The sequence below is a fragment of the Nicotiana attenuata genome, chromosome 3 (genome assembly GCF_001879085.1).
Source record: "Nicotiana attenuata strain UT chromosome 3, NIATTr2, whole genome shotgun sequence".
Lineage (NCBI taxonomy): Eukaryota > Viridiplantae > Streptophyta > Magnoliopsida > Solanales > Solanaceae > Nicotiana > Nicotiana attenuata.
This window is the reverse complement of record NC_031991.1, coordinates 11,630,546-11,650,379: the sequence shown is the minus strand read 5'-3', so window position 1 is coordinate 11,650,379 and position 19,834 is coordinate 11,630,546. Positions and strand designations below refer to the sequence as shown.

The 19,834-nt window shown below is 39.2% G+C and overlaps 1 protein-coding gene and 1 long non-coding RNA gene across 2 annotated transcripts; both read right to left on the bottom strand.

Moving 5' to 3' along the window:
• Positions 15,473-15,865, bottom strand: LOC109224179. Its single transcript, XM_019388764.1, has one exon. It carries the CDS (start codon positions 15,863-15,865, stop codon positions 15,473-15,475), a length of 393 nt encoding a protein of 130 aa, XP_019244309.1.
• Positions 18,826-19,740, bottom strand: LOC109224526. Its single transcript, XR_002067704.1, has 2 exons — positions 19,457-19,740; positions 18,826-19,260 (listed from the first exon to the last, which is right to left on the bottom strand). It is a non-coding gene; the product is annotated as an uncharacterized LOC109224526 (long non-coding RNA).

Below are 19,834 nucleotides of genomic sequence, written 5' to 3'. Positions count from 1 at the left end.
CGCGAAGAGGAGCTGGGGCTGGTGGAGGTTTAATGCTTCTCGTTCGCGAAGATGTTCCCACGATCGCGAGGCAGCGAGGTCTTATGCCTACGCGTTCGCGATGATGGTCCCGCGTTCGCGTAGGAGGAGGGAAGATGGCATCGCGTTCGCGACATGGCCATCGCGTTCGCGATGAAGGAAGGCTGGACCAAGCGAAGTTGTGCTTCACGAACGCGAGGGTCCTTCCGCGTTCGCGAAGAAGGAATTACCTGGGCAGAATATAAAATTTCAAAGTCGAGGGTTTAGCCATTTTTATCAAAACTAGAGCTTGGGAGCTCGGATTTGAGCGAGGTTTCGAGGGATTTTTAGAGATTTCTATTAGGTTCTTAACTCCTTTTTTCTTATAACCCATTAATCTAAACATGAATTCATCATCTAATTTCGGATTTTGGGTGAGAAATTGGGGGAAAATTTGGAAGAGTTCTTAGACCTAATTTTCGAGTTTTGATTGGGAATTTGACATTGGATTTGGATAATTTTGGTATGGTTAGACTCGCGAGAGTATGAGGATTTTGAAAATGTAAATATTACCAGATCCCGAGACGTGGGCCCAGAGGGCGTTTTGGTTATTTTACCTATTTTCGCGTATTAGCTTAGAATTTATTTGTAGAATCAGTTACTTGATGTGTCATTTACATTATGCAATTGAATTGAATAGATTTGGGCCATTTGGAGTCGAGTACTCGTGGCAAGAACGTGGTTTCGGGTTGATTTTTAGCCAGTTCGAGGTAAGTGACTTGTCTAACCTTGTGTGGGGGAAACTCCCCTTAGGATTTGGTATTATTGATGTTTGAAATGCCTTGTACGTAAGGTGACGAGTGCGTACTTGTGCTAATTGTTGAAAAATCCGGTTTCCATTAAGTACTTAGAATTGTGTTTTCCTTTCCTGTTTATACTACTTGCAAGTTAAGCCTGTTGTTGGCTTAGGAAAGCATGTCTAATTGATTTAACCGCTTATTTGTTCTACTGCCTTATTTGAATTATGTGCAGCATGCTAGGTTAGAAATACCTGCTTTACCTTGGTGTGAAATTTGATTGAACTGAGTATTCTCCTTGTTGCTGCTGTGTATTTACTTTGGGACTACGGGACGGTATCCCGGGAGATCCCCCCCTGTATGTTTACTTTGGGACTACGGATTTGTATTTCGGGAGATCCCCCTGCACTTTTACATTGGAACTACGGGATTGCACCCGGTAGATTCCCCCAGTATTGAGTATTTATATTTGGGACTACGGATGTGGTATTCCGGTAGATCCCCGCGCATTTATGAGTTGGACTACGGGACTGCACCTGGGAGATCCACTGGATATTTATATTTGGGGACTACAGGACGGTATCCTGGGAGATCCCCCGGTTGTTACCTTTGCGTTGAGCTGTATTTATTTTTCCGTGATTACTTTGTTTCTATTAAAGTTGCTGTTGTTCTTCTATCCTATGTTACCTTTTACTGTTGCACTTATGTATACTGTCTTATTCTACACTATTATTATGTCTTGTATTTCCTTTAACCTCAGTAGGGCCCTGACCTTCCTCGTCACTACCCGACCGAGGTTAGGCTTGGCACTTACTGAGTACCGCTGTGGTATACTCATGCCCTTCCTGCACATGTTTTTTATGTGTAGATCCAGGTTCTTCGACTCAGCCCTACCATCCTTGAGGCGGAGTGATCCATCAGAGACTTCGAGGTATGTCTGCCGCGTCCGCAGACCGAGGAGTCCCTTTCCATTCTTGCTCATAGTATTAGGCCTTCTGTATTTACTTTTGTTTAGACACTCTGGAGTTAGAACACTATAGTTATTCCATAGCTTGTGATTTCATGAGATTCCGGGTTTTGGGAAATGTAGTTCATTATAAGAGTTTGATTTGTATTATTTCTGCAGTTTGGATAGTTTATTTCTGTTATTTCTTTTTTCGCAAATTGTTAGGCTTACCTAGTCGTAGAGACTAGGTGACGTCACGACAGTTCACGGAGGGCAAACTTGGGTCGTGACATTTTCATCTAAACATGAGGCAGTTATGTTCAGCTTGAAAACGGTTATCATTCAACTATGACAAACATAGCTATAACATGTTTTTATGAAAACATAACTTGATCATAACAGGATATATGCAGGAGGATTACTGATATTCATAAAGGTTCACTTTAATGAGACTATTTCATATAGAGGAACCTAGAGATGCAACTAACAGTTGGGTACAGATGTATACTCTCATAGCAATGACTCATAAGCTACTTTTAGAGTTGGAAAACACTTACATAGAGAAGGAAATAATTTAAACATTTAGACTTCACATGCTTCAGCTAAATGGTAGAGGATTAAACTATGGTCTTTTAGTTTTGTTCTAGTTAGAATTATCAAACAACAATCTCGACTACAGAACAGCAGAATGCATGAAACAGTGTGGTAGAGATAGACATCACAACAAAATCATTGAAAGAAAATATGAAGTCTAGGAAAGTGTAAGAAGTCATTAAGGCACATTAAAGAAACTTAATCAAGTAGACCATTTGAAATCAGAATGAAAGTCATTAAGGTCACATAGCAACTCAATCAACACCAATTAAAGATATTCAGAAGTATGGCAAATGACCACAAATTAACAACACACTATTATGAAGTGGAAATAACATCTACACACTAATGACGAACAACATAAATGAACACAATCAATAAAAATATAATAGCATGTTCGTGATACTTGAATTAAAAAATCAAAAGAGAAAAGTTTGGAGGTGTACTAACCTTCTCTAGGGTAGCAGACCAAACAGAGATTCTTTCTAATTGCCTAGAACCCAAAGCTTCAAGCTTGAGCGGTGAAAGCACTCAGAAACGAAGAGAGAAAACCAGAAATTAGTAAGGAAACCTAAATTTTTATGAAAATCTTAGTGTTACTTTGTTTTTGCGTTAGGTATGGTCTTGTAGGTGAGAGAATTGAAGGCTCCTTTTATAAGGGCATTCAATGCCTCTGAGATTCAACAAGATTCGAAATGATAGTGGAAGATGACGATGAGCCGATGATGATAGCAGAGAGGGTAACATGAGAGTGAAATCAGAGTGAATCGGAGTGAATCAAAGTGAATGTGAGGGAAAAATGAATGAGATTATTACCTGAGTTCACGACAGCTGTTACAAGTGAAGAATCCATCAAATAAGGACCGGAGGTCCAGAGGTCATTGCACTTGACCTCTGATTCAGAATAATCATCATGAGGAGCTCATGCATGCTCTAATTTGGTCGCAGCATAAGGAAATCTGAGGAGTTGAGTTTTCATCTTTGTGTTTGGGTTAGAATAATCGAGATTTTGAATCTCTATGACGAAACATGAATGCAACAGCGAGAATCACGAATAAGGAAGCATAAGGAATGATTTTGGGTCAAGATTTGTGACCTTGCAGGTCGAGAGAGTTTAGAGAGGAAAAGGAAAGAGAGGCAGCAGAGTCAATAGGAAATAATTCAAGGGTTTTAGAGATTGGGAGTTGTCTCTAGGTTAAACTTAGGAGATCAAATTTGGGCCGTTAATCTTTGGGATCAATGATACTGATAATTTGAGATTAAACATGTTTTATGGACGAAATTTGAGAGCCATTAGATCCTTTGGTTTCAACGGCAAGGATTAAGCTCGCTGGAGCTATTAAAATTAAAGGAAAACAGAGACAAATTCATAGCCGTTGATCTGTGGGATGGATGGCTTGGATCAGTTGTTTTTGTTATGTGAGTGATTGAGAGCGATGACGTGGCACACTATCACTGGTTCAAATGTGATGGCAAGGATCGCCAGGGTGGATTGGAGGGGTTATTTAGACTGCGTTAATTCCAGATCGGGCTTGGGTATTAGGCTGGTTTTGATTTAAAGAATGGCCAACTTGTGTTTACTAGAGAATTGCAATTATAGCATTTAGCCTCTTTTGATCCCTTTATAATTAAATTAAATATGCCTAATAATTTTCAATAAAATATAGTAAAATTATAATTACTATATACATTACTAACTATTGTAATTAATTATTTATAAATACTTCATTTTTCGAATTATAGCATTAATTCCAAACTATTAACATAGTAGTCTAATTAACAAGAAATTAAGAGTAATTTATCAAATTAATTGTAAGGCCTATGTGATGTATATATACAAAAGTTATTTTAGTAATCTTAAAATAGTAAGTATATTTGTAATTACATAATACTAATGCTAGGTGATTAATTTCAAAACTAATAATTAATTAATTTTTAGAAATAGGTATTTATTACTAGAACATACTTTCAAAATATTTATTGTAAACTATTAAGTATAAGTAAATTAATTTTAAAGGGGATGGTCGAAATTGGCTGTCAACAGCTGCTCCTCTTTGACCAGATACGATGAAAGAGTTCTCGGGCAAAGAAATTGAACCAAAGCTAATTTTGTCCCGACTTTAGACATGCATTGCAAGAGTGGCATGAAGATTATGAGCTGCAGGATTGGGAGTTAAGGAAGATTCTAGGAGGATTTTGGGAAGAATTTTGGAGAGATTGGGGCTGAATTCTGGCTTTGAATTGCTTACATACCTCGGACTTAATGAGGAACAGGCCTCATGTAGTTCTAAGTGAAGATTTTTTGAAGAATCGATACTCACAGGAATTGCCCTAGTATTGTATTATGATGATACAGCGACACGGTGGATTGGGCACTCATGATAGCTTAAATTTTACGGCTTGATTTGAAGGATTTGAAAATTTTGAGTTTCACTAGTCATTTTGTGCTTGAACTTGGATCCTTGGCCCACTAATGGGTTTGTAGTCCCTCACAGCGTTGTAGTTTGGTCTACTGCTTAGAAAGAGTTCCACGATGCGATGTTTGTTCCTGCAAAAAAATTAATACACGTATACTAATATATTGCAGTCGAAAAGATGCGATGTAAATGATGCAGGAATGATGATGTCTGGCTGCCGACAAGCCGTTTTGGGATACTTGATATTGACTCGATTTGTTATCCGGTTTGCATACTGTTCCACAACTGTCAGAGCATTTGAAATTGTCTCTGCTTGTTGGGAGAGCTTGATTTGTAGAGTGCATCTCAGCTTGTTGGGAGAGCTTTGCACTGAAATGTAAAGTAATCTCCACCTAAGAGTGATTGATTAAAACCACAATCATTCCTGAAGCTGCATGAGCAAAACGTCAAAACATTCAAAGTAATAGCAAAGGAAATAAAAGCATGCCCAAGAGATACTCTTGACTGCAAAGCTAAGTAGCGGCTATTGATTGGTAGAACATCGATGACGAGGTTTGCAACTGTCTATTCTGGCATCCGTTGCGACGAAGCGGCACTGTGGATTTTTCTGTTGGCGAGATGAACAGTTTGCTATAAGAGTGATTGATTAAAACCACAATCATTCCTGAAGCTGCATGAGCAAAATGTCAAAACATTCAAAGTAATAGCAAAGGAAATAAAAGCATGCCCAAGAGATACTCTTGACTGCAAAGCTAAGTAGCGGCTATTGATTGGTAGAACATCGATGACGAGGTTTGCAACTGTCTATTCTGGAATCCGTTGTGACGGAGCGGCAATGCGGATTTTTCTGTTGGCGAGATGAACAGTTTGCTAAATACAAGGCTCCGATTGGCGAAGCCGACGTTCGATTTTTACAGGGCACTTCGATCAATTGAGCTGACGGTTTGCTATATACATGACTTCAATTAGTGAAGCCGACGACTCATTTGTACAAGGTGCTCCGATTAGTTTAGCAGGCAGTTTGCTATATACAAGGCTTCAATTGATGAAGCCAAGAGTCCATTTTGTACAAGGTGCTCCGATTATTTGAGCTAGCGGTTTTCTATGTACAGGTTTTTTCCCATATCAGCGGTCGGACTCCGAGGTACCTGCAAAGGATACAAAGATTAGCCCTAGCTGTACCAAAAAAATTCAAGTAAAAGAGAAAGAGAGATAATCTTAGGTAAGTGGCGGATCCGTCATTTGCCCCAGTGTGGTCTTAGTGCTTCCTTGCTCCCTATTGACCCTGCACTCAAAGAAAAAATCTTAGTGGGGGCGGGGAAGTTGGTTTGTATCGACCACAGTATTGGTTTGCCCCGGCCTTTGATATGGTTGCGCCGCAAAGTTCCGTAGGTGGAACAAATTACTGTATTTTCATAACACATTTTGAAAAGTACTTTGTTTTTAAGGAAATGTCATCGTTTCGAATTGTGACATGTTACAAAAAGTTCTCCACACGCGAGCGTATCTTCTTGAAAACTTCGTCTCGTTGATGTCGATCTTCCGTGATGCTTCAGACAACGTGGCTGCTTACCATTGTGACTGCGTCCTAATTCGAACTAATGCATTAGAAAGGTTTTCCTAAGGTTATGACCGAACCCTTTCAAGTTACCTACGTATCCAAAACGGAATCAGGTCTGAACGTAATTCGTGGATTATGATAAAATATGATGAAGATGACCAAGCCTGACTCATACAGCCTACGTATCCAAATGGAATCAGGTCAAAATGTAGTTCGATCACAACATATGCAAAATGATGAGATTAAGAATGAAAATGGCCGAGTCTGACTTAGACTGCCTACATATCCAAATGGAATTAGGCTAGGACGTAGTTCAATTACAAAAGATGACTGAATTTGATGAGGATTGCCTACGTATTCCTTTCTAAGGAAATCAAGTCGGCGTAGTTCCCGAGCAACATACAAAAGTGATATTTGGTTTTTCTATTACAAAAGAGAAAGGGAAGAGAGAAACTGAACCCTTTGTCGGTTGCCTACGTATCCCTCCGTGGGAAGTCAGGTTGAACGTAGTTCTGTTACAGCAAAACCTAACTCTATTAGTCTTCAAACATAGTATCTCTTGATTGCGTCTGAGTTGATGGGCTTTGTGTTAATTCTTCCATCCATTTCTACCAAAATTAGAGCTCCACCCGACAGTGCTCGGTGAACCACGTAAGGACCTTGCCAGTTTGGTGCGAACTTTCTGTCACGACCCAAACCTATAGGCCGCAACGGGCACCCGGTACCTTACTCAATCGAGTTCCAACATACATATCTTTCTTATCGTACTCTCATTGGCAAAATGGGCCAAACGGTCCGTCATGGGCTAACCAGAATAAACATAATGGTATACTCAATATAGGACGACCCACCCTGCTATAAAAACTTATACATGTGACATACAGTCCTATAAGGCCAACATGATCATTTGTAAACTAAACATAGGCCGACAAGGCCATACAAGTATCCATATACATGACATCTGTCTACAATCCTCTAAGAGTACATAAGTATCATAAAGGTCAAGGCTGAGCCCCGCCATACCAATTAATACTTGTCCTAAATCATATTGACCAAACAAGAAACTCCGGAGCAAATAGAGCATACGAACATCTTCCGTTGATCTGATGGCCTACTTGGAGGACTCTCGAACTGTCTATCGGAACCTGTAGGCATGAAACGCAGCGTCCCCAGGCAAAAAGGGACGTCAGTACGAATAATGTACCGAGTATGTAAGGCACATAAATAAGTACATAACAAACATGGAAGAAATATAGAGTAAATGACTCAACCTATAAGTCTGGATAACTCTGTAAATCATGAAATAAGTATAGTGTCATGCATATGCGAATGAATGTCATGTCGTGCATAGGTACATGTTTCATAACATCATCAGGCCTCTAATGGCATCCCATCATATCATCTCGGCCACTATGGGCAAAATTATCAATGTATACCAGATGATCAGGTGGTGGTGCGTATATAACGCCGTAACCTTTTCCCATATCCCATATACATATAATATACATATATACGCGTATGTAATGCCATCTGGTCATGGGTCAATGTACATGAATGCAATGCATGAGAAGTACGTTAATAAGATCTCTCAGAATTTTCATAAGACCATTATGCCTCTGATTAATATCATGAAATAAACTTTATCAACTTACGTATTTTCTGAGACCCATGAACAGATGATAGAATAATAAGACCCCTGGGGAATCAAGAACATAAACATCTCTTGCATTTCTATGAGTAGAGTCATTTATGGAAGTTGTGCATTTGCTCGTTTCGTTTGTATCATTTGGATCATGCCAAAAAGAAAAAAGGGATAGCCTTAACATACCTGAAGTAGGGAAAAATCCGTATGATATCTTGAGAAAGATTGCACCGTACTCCCTTAGAAACGCAAAATCCCGCTACTATAACATTACGTAGTCTCGTATGATCTTTGTAGCAAAATCACGTTGCTAATATTTTAAATAAGTTGTTGAATCTTCCCTTTGAATTTGATCATGATATTGTGTATGCCTTTTGTTGAAGTTTCATCCGTATGCTTGTTCTAATTTCACAAAGTCATAAGACTTTCTTACTTTGTGAATTAAGAAAAGACTCCTTAATAGCATTTTTCCACCCAAAATGAGATATGGATGTAAGTAATGACACCAGCTCCTTAGGCAAGATATTGTTGGTAATTTGCTGCCACACCTCCATGATCCCACGTGGATTGTTGTCCCCCCAACAATTATCCAAATCTTCACTTAAATAATTTTATCCACAAAATTCAATTACAAGTTAATCTCCCACTTAAAAATCTATAATTATCCAATGATCAACATAATTAAGAATTATCTCAAATACTTAAAATACTACTCATTTTTAACACACCTTATACCCCTCACTATCATGGTCATGTGTTACCTTGTATAGCACTAGTCCATAAATACCGGGTATTATAGCTCGGATCGTATTTTATCCCAAATTGCCAAAATTTGACGAGACTTATTTTCTTTGATTCACTTACCCTCTCACCTTCACGAATTTACTTATCACTTGTTTGAAATAGCATGATACTTATAATCTCAAAATAATTTCCTTCCCGAACTTATGTCTATTAACTTACGATGAAACTTTAACGTATGAAAATGCGGGATGTATCATCTCCTTTCCGAGCTTTCATCAATTTACTTATGGAGTACTTTCACGTATGAAAACATGGGGTGTAACATCATTCCCCCCTTTGGAACATTCGTCCTCGAATGTTGATTGATGCACTTATCATTTTTATAACCTATGTCTTCCGAATACTTTAGTACTCTCCTTGCCTTCTAGACAACTGTTCTGTGAATAATTCCAAAGGACAGGGCATTCCCCCCTTTAGGCCTCTTTCTCATACCATGACCTGTGGTCAGAATCTTTTCGATCTCGTAACTGCTGCTACCTTCAACCATGTAGCCTGTACGACTCTGACCTTGTAAGTGTGCATATGCGACCCTTCTCTCCTTTTTCCTCCAGCTTTTAGCCAATCTCTAGGCCTCACTTTGTAAACATATACAGAGCTTAATAAGATGTCCCTCTAGGCATCTATACTGAAGTTCTTCGCTCGGTACTTTGTCGAACTTACAAATATTGTTATATCTTATTTCATGGACCTCGTTATTCATCCGCATGACTTTACTGCATCTAGGTAGGTCATACTATACCATAACTCTTACTTCGATTTATCGTTACTGAGGCCTGCTATCAAACTCCTGGTTACTCTTTCGCTGCTTATCATATATGTATAAGTCTAAGTCCTTTAATGCTTCCTCATTACTGTTCACCTTAAGAATGGTCACCTCATTACTGTTCACCTCATTACTGTCCACCTGGGGCGATACCATGCTTTCATAACCGTATCTCACAACATCCCAATGTGATTCACCTTACGTGCGTATTTTAATCTTGTCCAATTCATGAGATCCCTTTGTTTTCTTCGTCACATCATTACTTAATCGAAGGCCCAAACGTCATCCTTTGTCTATCACAATTACACCCTCATTCTATTACCATGGTAGCAATCCATCTCTTCTAAATGCTATTAGTCTTAGACTCCTTTGAGTTCATTCAGGCTATAGTGAGCTTTGTATAACTTAGAGAAACCATCTGCTCTTCTTGTTTTCATGGGCTTAATCCTGAGGATTTATCCATTTTCGTTACCTTCTCACTCGCCCTTTCTTATCCTTACTCCCGTCTTCTAGAACCTTGTCGCTTCACCATACAATAGCTTGCGGCCTACACATATCTATTTATATTACTTGTACCCTTTCAACTTGCTTGCATAGATTTCCTTATGTCATTCTGGAACATCAAGCGAGACATCACATCGTCTCTAACTCTTCTTTACTCTCTTAGCTAGATCTCTCGGTACCTAGAAACAATAGGCTGGAAGATATGCTACTGACGATGCCGCTATCATTCCTGGATACTGAATCCCCGCGTTTCTAGCCTTTTATCCGAAGTATAGACTATTCACAACTTTCTGCAATTGAGTATTCGTACATTATTCACCTTTACCTTACTACCTTGAAATCTTGCATCGTATCTTCTATTTCTTTCATGACCTTCCTTCCACATAGGTATAATTCACATCCATAACTTGAAGCTTTATTATAATGCTTGCACCTCTGGTGCAAACACAATCCGGTGGGAGCTTCGTACTGACTTCTTATGAGGCTGGTACTTTTCTAACTGGCTTTATCGTAGGGCCGTTATAGAATATGGTTGTGTACTATCTCTCTGATTTTCTGGGTCCAATAATCAGACTCCTGATTTATTTGGTTGATGTAACTCTTTAGTTTCCTCTTCCTTCTGATCAGCCTTTATGTAGGCTTAAGTTATCTCCTGATATGCGGTTCATGGTATTAGGTATTATGTTTAGCCTTTCATGGGCGCTATGGAATATCCATGATATAATCTTTCAACAATTCAATTTATGACCTGGGCTCAATTCTTTCTTTTAACCTATACTGGAATCTTCCACGACTGTATATGCTGCATGTATAAAACTCCAAACTCTTAAGTGCGTCCATAACGTAACTAACTCTGGATCATTGATCGAATAATTCCTTTTGTTCCTTCTCAGCTTTCTTTAAATGTAAGCTTTTATTTTTCCTGGTCTTTTTCCCTCCTTTCGTGCACATACTTAGCTTATCTTAGTTCCCACGCATATTGGAATTCCATACAACTCATATGATCTTGAATATTACTTCTGATTTTTACTTCCCTGTTCATTAGCCACGGTACGTGCCATTTTCTTATGGAGTGCATATAATGTTGTTGTGAGACTGTTGTTATAAGACCATTCCCTCCTTAGGTCACTGAGCTTAGGTTGAAGCCTTCTTCCTTACTTTCTCAGCTAGTCTTTCATTGTAGTATTTAGGGAGGACCCTCTGACTCTTGTAAAGCTGTGAGCTTATTACGGACCTTTTGATGTCCTTCCTTGCCTATAATTATTCGTAGTTACTTATCTACACGCCCTTGTGCTTGTAGGGTTGCCTCTGAACTAATATTTTGACTTTCTTCCTAGTGGCACTCTCTTTTATTCCCGTAACATTCATACGGTACCTTATATGTCTCAATTATTACAATGGCATTACTGCGAAGCTGAATTCACTTTATTGGGTTTTGCTATGCTTATCTTGCATGATCTGCTGATTCGTCAGTAACCTCCAGTCTAGCCATAACTAGGCTCTTCCTGAATCAGCTGCTAACTACTCGTTGGCCCATTCTCATATCAATATTCCGCGTAACCTTTCTTGAGTTATTTTCTTTGTCTTAACTTACCTCTCGCACTTGCTCCTTATTTATCAATACCATCCTGGGCAGGAACCCTTACTTCCTTTCCTTGATGTCGTGTTTGCATAATGTTCTGTAATCGTAGAATATCTGTAGGATTTGAATAAGTGCAATCTCATCCCTTTTTCATCATTTTTATCGCATTCTTCCTCTACCATTCCATAGCTACTATAACCACTTAATTTTGACTTAATGCCACATTCCCCCCTTTAGGGGAGTATTATGATTTAGTGCTACGATGATCTAAGTATAGATATTTTACCTCTTCATCTTTGGCGTCTTTTACATCATCGATGACCCTTACTCGCCTCGCGGTAATCCTTCTGTATCAAGGATAACAAAATTCCTTACTCACGAGGGTGACACTTAGTGTAACTAGCACACATAATTCCTTAAGTTTAACTTTGCTCACATTGCTTGCTTTAGGAAAGCGTCTTCCTGAATAACCTTTAAAGTTTATTCTTCTATAGCCCATTCTATTATCGCCGGAATGCAATCTCTGAAATTCTCATGATGCCGACTATTATCAAATCACTTAGTCCCTAATTCATGTTTAGTTTATCTTGTTCGCCAGTCCATACTGATTTCAATTACTCCGGGATCTAAGTTTTCCTTCTCGTAATCACTTAAAGTCACGAACTTATTTCTCAAAATGAGGATATGACTTTATGGCCTATACTCTTTTGTTGTCTCAAGGCATGTCACCTCTCATCTTTTCCTTCCCTTGACTATAGATTCTGTAATGCTGTCATTTTTTTTCTATCGTTGTCATCCATGTATACATCTTACTCATAATGCTTCATTATCTCTCTTCTTATTTCCCTGCTAACATTTATGCCCATCACTTTATTCTGAAAACTCGAACAAGACATTCTTTTGCTTTTAGCTCCCCTTTGCTCCATCCAGTGGCTCTTCGGGTTGCTTAACATTCTCGCTCTACTAGGGAAGCGAGCGACACTAAGGTAATATTTATCCCTTCAAGGATCCCAGTGTCTATCTTAATAGTACCCATATCCAGCTGTACTATTTTAGAGTGCAACATGTGGGTGTCCCACAAGGAGATCTATTAGCACATTTTCAATATCCTTCGGAAATGTCAACTAACGCAAACAATCAATTCATCATTTTTGGGTTACTCCAACCCCAGCCGGATCCTGATATCCCGTCCTTTTCTTAAACTACACCTGTTAGCCCCCAATAGAGTATAACTGAGATGAGTGTGGCCAATTATACATACATTGAAGGTAACTCAAAAGGCTTATATTCCTCTGCTTGAATTATAATTACTGATACTCTTCATTAACTAGGTGCCTCGTACCCTTCTTCACCTTGCTTCTTCTGCTTGTTGAAACTTGTATCTACCTTCTGAATCTCTCATTACTTTTCACCATATGGGTGGATAGATATTCTTACCTTAAGGCTCCTTATCAAGAAGCTTACACGTCTTGGTACACACATGTTCTGCTGAATACCTCATATTTATCCATCATAAGCATGATGCAAAAATCGAGTTCCTTTGACTCAACTCTTCTACATCTATATCTCTTACCAACTGTCTTTCTGGATGTAGGCATCATCGTATTACGAATAAGATAGAGTTTAGGAAATTGAGTACTTACAACTGAGCTCTACCACACGATCTAGAGTTAGAAGAAAGAGTGACAGTCCTAAATGGCCTGTAGCCTCCTGCCTATAAGTGTGGTGCACAACACACCCATAAAAAAGACTCTACTAGACACGGCTTGTAGAATCCCTAGGACAGAATTGTTCTGATACCACTTCTGTCACGACCCAAACCTATGGGCCGCAACGGGCACCCGGTACCTTACTCAACTGAGTACCAACATACATATCTTTCTTATCGTACTCTCATTGGCAAATGGTCCAAACGGGCAATCATGGGCTAACCAGAATAAACATAATGGTATACTCAATATAGGACGACCCAACCTGATATAAACACTTATACATGTGACATACGGACCTATAAGGCCAACATAATCATTTATAAACTAAACATAGGCCCACAAGGCCATACAAGTATCCATATACATGACATATGTCTACAAGCCTCTAAGAGTACATAAATATCATAAAGGTCAGGACTGAGCCCCGCCATACCAATCAATACATGTCCTAAATCATACTGACCAAACAAGCAACTCCAGAGCAAATGGAGCATACCAACATCTTTCGCTGATCTGATGGCCTACTTGGAGGACTCTCGACCTGTCTATTGGAACCTGCGGGCATGAAATGCAGCGTCCCCAGGCAAAAAGGGACATCAGTACGAATAATGTACCGAGTATGTAAGGCACATAAATAAGTACATAATAGACATGGAAGAAATATAGAGTAAATGACTCAACCTGTAAGTCTGGATAACTCTGTAAATCACGAAATAATTATAGTATCATGCATATGCGTATGAATGTCATGTCGTGCATAGGTAAATGTTTCATAACATCATCAGGCCTCTGAGGGCATCCCATCATATCATCTCGGCCACTGTGGGCAAAATCATCAACGTATACCAGCTGATCAGGTGGTGGTGCGTATATAACGCCGTAACTTTTTTCCATATCTCATATACATATAATATACATATATACGCGTATATAACGCCATCTGGTCATGGGTCAATGTACATGAATGCAATGCATGAGAAGTACGTCAATAAAATCTCTCAGAATTGTCATAAGACCATTATGCCTCTGATTAATATCATAAAATAAACTTTATCAACTTACGTATTTTCTGAGACCCATGAACAGATGATAGAATAATAGGACATGGGGAATCAAGAACATAAGAATCTCTAGCATTTCTATGAGTAGAGTCATTTATGGAACTTATGCATTCGCTCGTTTCGTTTGTATCATTTGGATCATGCCAAAAAGAAAGAAGGGATAACCTTAACATACCTGAAGTAAGAAAATATCCGTATGATATTCTTGAGAAAGATTGCACCGTACTCCCTTAGAATCGCAAAATTCCGCTGCTATAATATTACGTAGTCTCGTATGATCTTTGTAGCAAAATCACGTTGCTAATATTTTGAATAAGTTGCTGAATCTTCCCTTTGAATTTGATCATAATATTGTGTATGGCTTTTGTTGAAGTTTCATCCGTATGCTTGTTCTAATTTCACAAAGTCATAAGGCTTTCTTACTTTGTGAACTAATAAAGGACTCCTTAATAGCATTTTTCCACCCAAAATGAGATATGGATGTATGTAATGACACCACCTCCTTAGGCAAGATATTATTGGCAATTTGCTGCCACACCTCCATGATCCCACGTGGATTGTTGTCCCCCCAACAATTATCCAAATCTTCACTTAAATAATTATCCACAAAATTCAATTACAAGTTAATCTCCCACTTAAAAATCTATAATTACCCAATTATCCATATAATTAAGAATTATTTCAAATTACTTAAAATACTACTCATTTTTAACACACCTTATATCCCTCACTATCATGGTCATGTGTTACCTTGTATAGCACTAGTCCATAAATACCGGGTATTATAGCTCGGACCGTATTTTATCCCAAATTTCCAAACTTCGACGAAACTTATTTTCTTCGATTCACTTACCCTCTCACCTTCACGAATTTACTTATCACTTGTTTGAACATAATACTTATAATCTCAAAATAATTTCCTTCCCGAACTTATGTCAATTAAGTTACGACGAAACTTTAATGTACGAAAATGCGGGTTGTATCATCTCCTTTCCAAGCTTTCATCAATTAACTTATGGCGTACTTTCACGTATGAAAACATGAGGTGTAACACTTTCCTTTGGCTTCCTCTTAGTGGGGAAAGATTTTCCTCTAGACCAACTGCCTCGGTGTGAACTGGTGAGGCTTCACTCTCTTGTTAAATGCACTGGCCATCCTGTTCTGATATAGCTGACCATGACATACTACATCCATTCTCTTCTCGTCGATGAACATGAGTTGCTCCTCTCTGATCTGTATCCACTCCGCGTTGTCCAATTTTTCCTCTTGAATGACCCTTAAAGATGGTATTTCAACCCCTATGGGTAATACAGCTTCAGTGTCGTATACCAACATGTACAGCGTTGCCCCAGTAGATGTTCTCATGGTGGTACGATAACCTAGTAAGGTGAAAGATAGTTTCTCGTGCCATTGCCTATGATTGTCCACTATCTTTCGTAGAATCCTCTTGATATTCTTGTTGGCTGCCTCGACTGGCCCATTCATTTGTGGTTTGTAGGCTGTGGAATTGTGGTGGACGATTTTGAACTTCTCGCAGTGATGACAGACTCCGGTATTCCAAATCTATAGACGATGTTGTTTGGACGAAACCTGCCATTACTTTCTTTGTAACGAGCTTGTAAGTAGATGCTTCGACCCATTTAGTGAAATAGTCAATAGCTACCAAGATGAAGCATGCCCGTTTGATGCGGCATGCTCTATAGGTCAAATCATGTCCATTCCCCAAGCGCCAAACGGCTAGGGTGAACCCATTACGTTTAACTCATTTGGCGGAACCCGTATGAAATCCTCGTGAATCTGGCATTGGTGACACTTCTGTACGTAGCGGATATTGTCGCTTTCCATAGTCATCCAAAAGTATCCAGCTCTCAAGATCTTCTTAGCTAATGTGAACCCAATTTATGTGGGGTCCACACGTTCCTGCATGTATTTCTTCCAATAACCTGGTTGCCTCGCCAGCGTCTACACATCTCAGCAAACCTAAATCTGGGGTCTTCCAGTACAGGACTTCCCCGTTAAGGAAAGTAGTTTCCTAGCCTCCCGAGGGCTCGCTTTTGATCATTAGTAGCATTCTCCGGGTATTCTCTGGTTGCAAGGAATTTCCTGATGTCATGATACCATGGTTTACTATCTTGTTCTTCATCTACGTGGAAGCAATAGGCATGTTGATCCCTGATCTCGACCTCGATGGGGTCGATGTAGTTCTTGTATGGATGCTGAATCATAGATGATAGGGTTGCAAAGGCGTCAGCGAACTTGTTTTTGAATCCTGGGGACGTTCTTGAACTCAATCTTCGTGAACTTCCAGCATAGCTCCGTCACGCAGTGCGGGTACGAAAGTATCTTGACATTCTTGGTGGACCATTCCCCTTGGACTTGGTGTATGAATAGATCGGAATCTCCTATGACCAAAAGTTCTTTGACGTTCTTGTCGACTGCCATTCTGATCCTAAGGATGCACGCTTCGTATTCAGCTATATTATTGGTACAAGGGAATCTTATCTTTGGCGATGCTGGATAGTGCTCTTGATTCCGAAATCAGGACTGCCCCAATTTCGGCTCCTTTGAAGTTTGCTGCTCCATCGAAAAATATTCTCCATCCAGGGTACGATTATGCAATATCGTCTCCAGCAAACAATAATTCTTCATCGGGAAAATACGTAGTAAGTGGCTCATAATCCCCATCCATCGGAACAGGGAACTACATCGTTAGAAGTATCTCACCACCGACTACCCCAAAGAAAAACCAGACCATCGCTGGAAAATGACCACTAGCGGACTCCACCACATTCTTCTCACCAACCACTCCTTTGGAAAACCATGAACGCCAAGGACACGGTCGTAGAAAAAACCACCGAAAAAATTACTTTGCATTTTCATAGCTTCTTGATATGTTTCGAAATATAACCCATTAATAGATCTGTTTATTTAGCTGTCCTTAAAAGAAAATTCGAGAAAATTCTTCTCCTTCTAATACTATAGTTTTAAATTTTCTTGTTGAATATCCACAAAGCCTAATAAGGAGGATAGGGGGCAGGGCGGGGGTGAAGAAAATGGGAAAAACGGGGGACAAAGAAGGGGTTCAGGACAGGTAGACCCGAAGGGGAAGAGATCTACTTGGGTTGGGTACACTTTTTAATAATTTTTTATACTTTTAAATCAAAATTAATACATCCACTCGCTTTTTTTAGAGCGTGTAACGATTCATTATTCTAACTCAGCAAAACAAATGCCCATGAGCTCAATCAACGGTCAGAGGGGTCTAAAAATTAGTTTTAAATAGGTTCAAATATCTGGATGAAACTACATGAAGTACGAAAACCAGCATGTCAAATCGGTGCAAGTAAAGGTGTCTGTTAGGATATTCTGTCAACAAAAAGACTTCTTTTCCACTTGGAATGATATTTTCCAGCTACGCATTATTACTATCAACTTCAAATATTCTTTTTTTTCAATATTTTAATTCTCCTAACACTTAGCAGCGGAGTTCATGTAGTGTGTCCCAGGAGGAGATAGAAATGATCATCTCAACTTTCAGTCGTTCTCTGTTTTTCAATGTTTGGCTCATGAATCTGCCACCTCGGGGAGAAATTCAAAAATAGCCAGATTTACAGGTGGTCGTTCAAAAATAGCCCAGTTTCAAAAGTAATCGAAATTTAGCCACTTTTCATGTAAAGATAAATCTGAGCGAAAACAATGTTCAAAACCCGAAAAATACGCCAGTATATTATGCTGGAGTTCCAGCATAAGTATACTTGAACTCCAGCATATTATACTGGAGTTCCAGGATAAGTATGTTGGAACTCCAGCATAATATGATGGAGTTCCAGCATAAGTACACTAGAACTCCAGCAAAGTATACCGGTTCAGTATAATATGCTGGAAGTTCATACACAAGTGCTCGAATCTCCAGTATATTATGCTGGAACTTTCCGTGTGTTGGAATTCCAGCATATTATGCAGGAAGTTCATACACAGGTGCACCGAACTCCAATTATATTATGCTAGACCGGTCTCTGTTGCAGCAAAATAATGGCTATTTTTCATTGACTTGGTAAAACGTTGGCTATTTTTGAATGACCAGTCCGAAAACTGGCTAGACCGTGCTATTTTTACGCCACAACGTCAGATGTTTTGTGCCATACATGATTTCAATGTTAAAGTATTATAAAACATGAAGCCAACTAGTTTGGAACTGACATAACTGTTGTTATACGCTAATTTGGTTTCGACTCGAGACCATTGGATTACAGCCGAAGTCCCCTGCTTATGCTTTAAAACACAGCCTGCAATTTTATGGTTTCTTGACTTGCATCGTGAACTATTGATATCTGGATGTGCTAGTGTCGCAGAAGTCGCGCAATTTGGTTCTCGTCAAAATAGTACATACTCAAACTCGCCATTGTAGTAGACCTAGAAAAACATCCAGTTACGCAAGAACTATATATCACTCAGCCATCCAGCAGCAGCGCCCTAGTAGAAACATTTAGGGTAGATGCAACCACATGGCAGCAAGAATCAATAATATTATGGAATAAATGGACCCTTTTAATTTGAGGTACAAAAAATGCAAATGTTGGAAGCCTTAACTGCCAAAACTAGTAAATTTTGGTCAGCCACCCAATTGGTGCTCCAGCCTGCTTTCAGGCCTTGATTCTGCAAGTTCTTAAGTGGTGTTTGTTTCTCCTATTTTCCAGTATGCTGTCGTACAAAACATAGTTTACAGACAAAAAATGAGGACTGGCTAATCCAGCTTTGACCAGATGAATTCATCCTCCATATCTCTTCTAGAAACATTGAGATCACGGCGACCAACATCCTCAAGAGACAGTTCGACCATAACAGATGGATGCAATGTAAAGATTCTTGGACCATTTTTCCTGAGAAATGAATGCAAGCAAAGGAAACATCTGATTATGAGAGAAAAAGTAAAACAAGCCAATAAGACAGTCTGGATCATGTTATCCCTTTGTGAAGATTTGGAAGAACAGGGGGAGAATAACTACTGTTTATTCCTCCAGTTAAGGAAAACGCAGCATGCAAAGGAAACATCTGATTATGAGAGAGACTGATCACCTTTACATGGGTGCTTGGGAAGGCAGATGTCCGCAAGGTCTCTTGAGTCTCATCAATCATTTTACGTCTTGGTACGCTCAATATGAAGGCTGCTTGATCAGCAGTAGCAGCCATAGAAGTTATTCGATAACCACTTTCCCATCGTCGATGTATTCCTTCACTTGGGTAGAGAAAATCAAGCTCTACAACCTGCATGGAATCATCTTGTTGAAATTTTGTTGCTTTCAGTTACTGCAGTAACTTTTTTAGCATAATAAGTTACTTAGTTTTAGGATAAATCTACTTTTTTGAATTTAAATTTCAGTTAGATTTTTTTTAAGGTTTGTAGTAGTAGGTAGTTAGTTTTTTAGGACTTACTTCGTTAAGGTGTACGTGATT

Coding starts and splice junctions, on each gene's coding strand:
- LOC109224179 (XM_019388764.1), bottom strand. CDS start 15,865: ATGAATGGGCCAGTCGAGGCAGCCAACAAGAATATCAAGAGGATTCTA.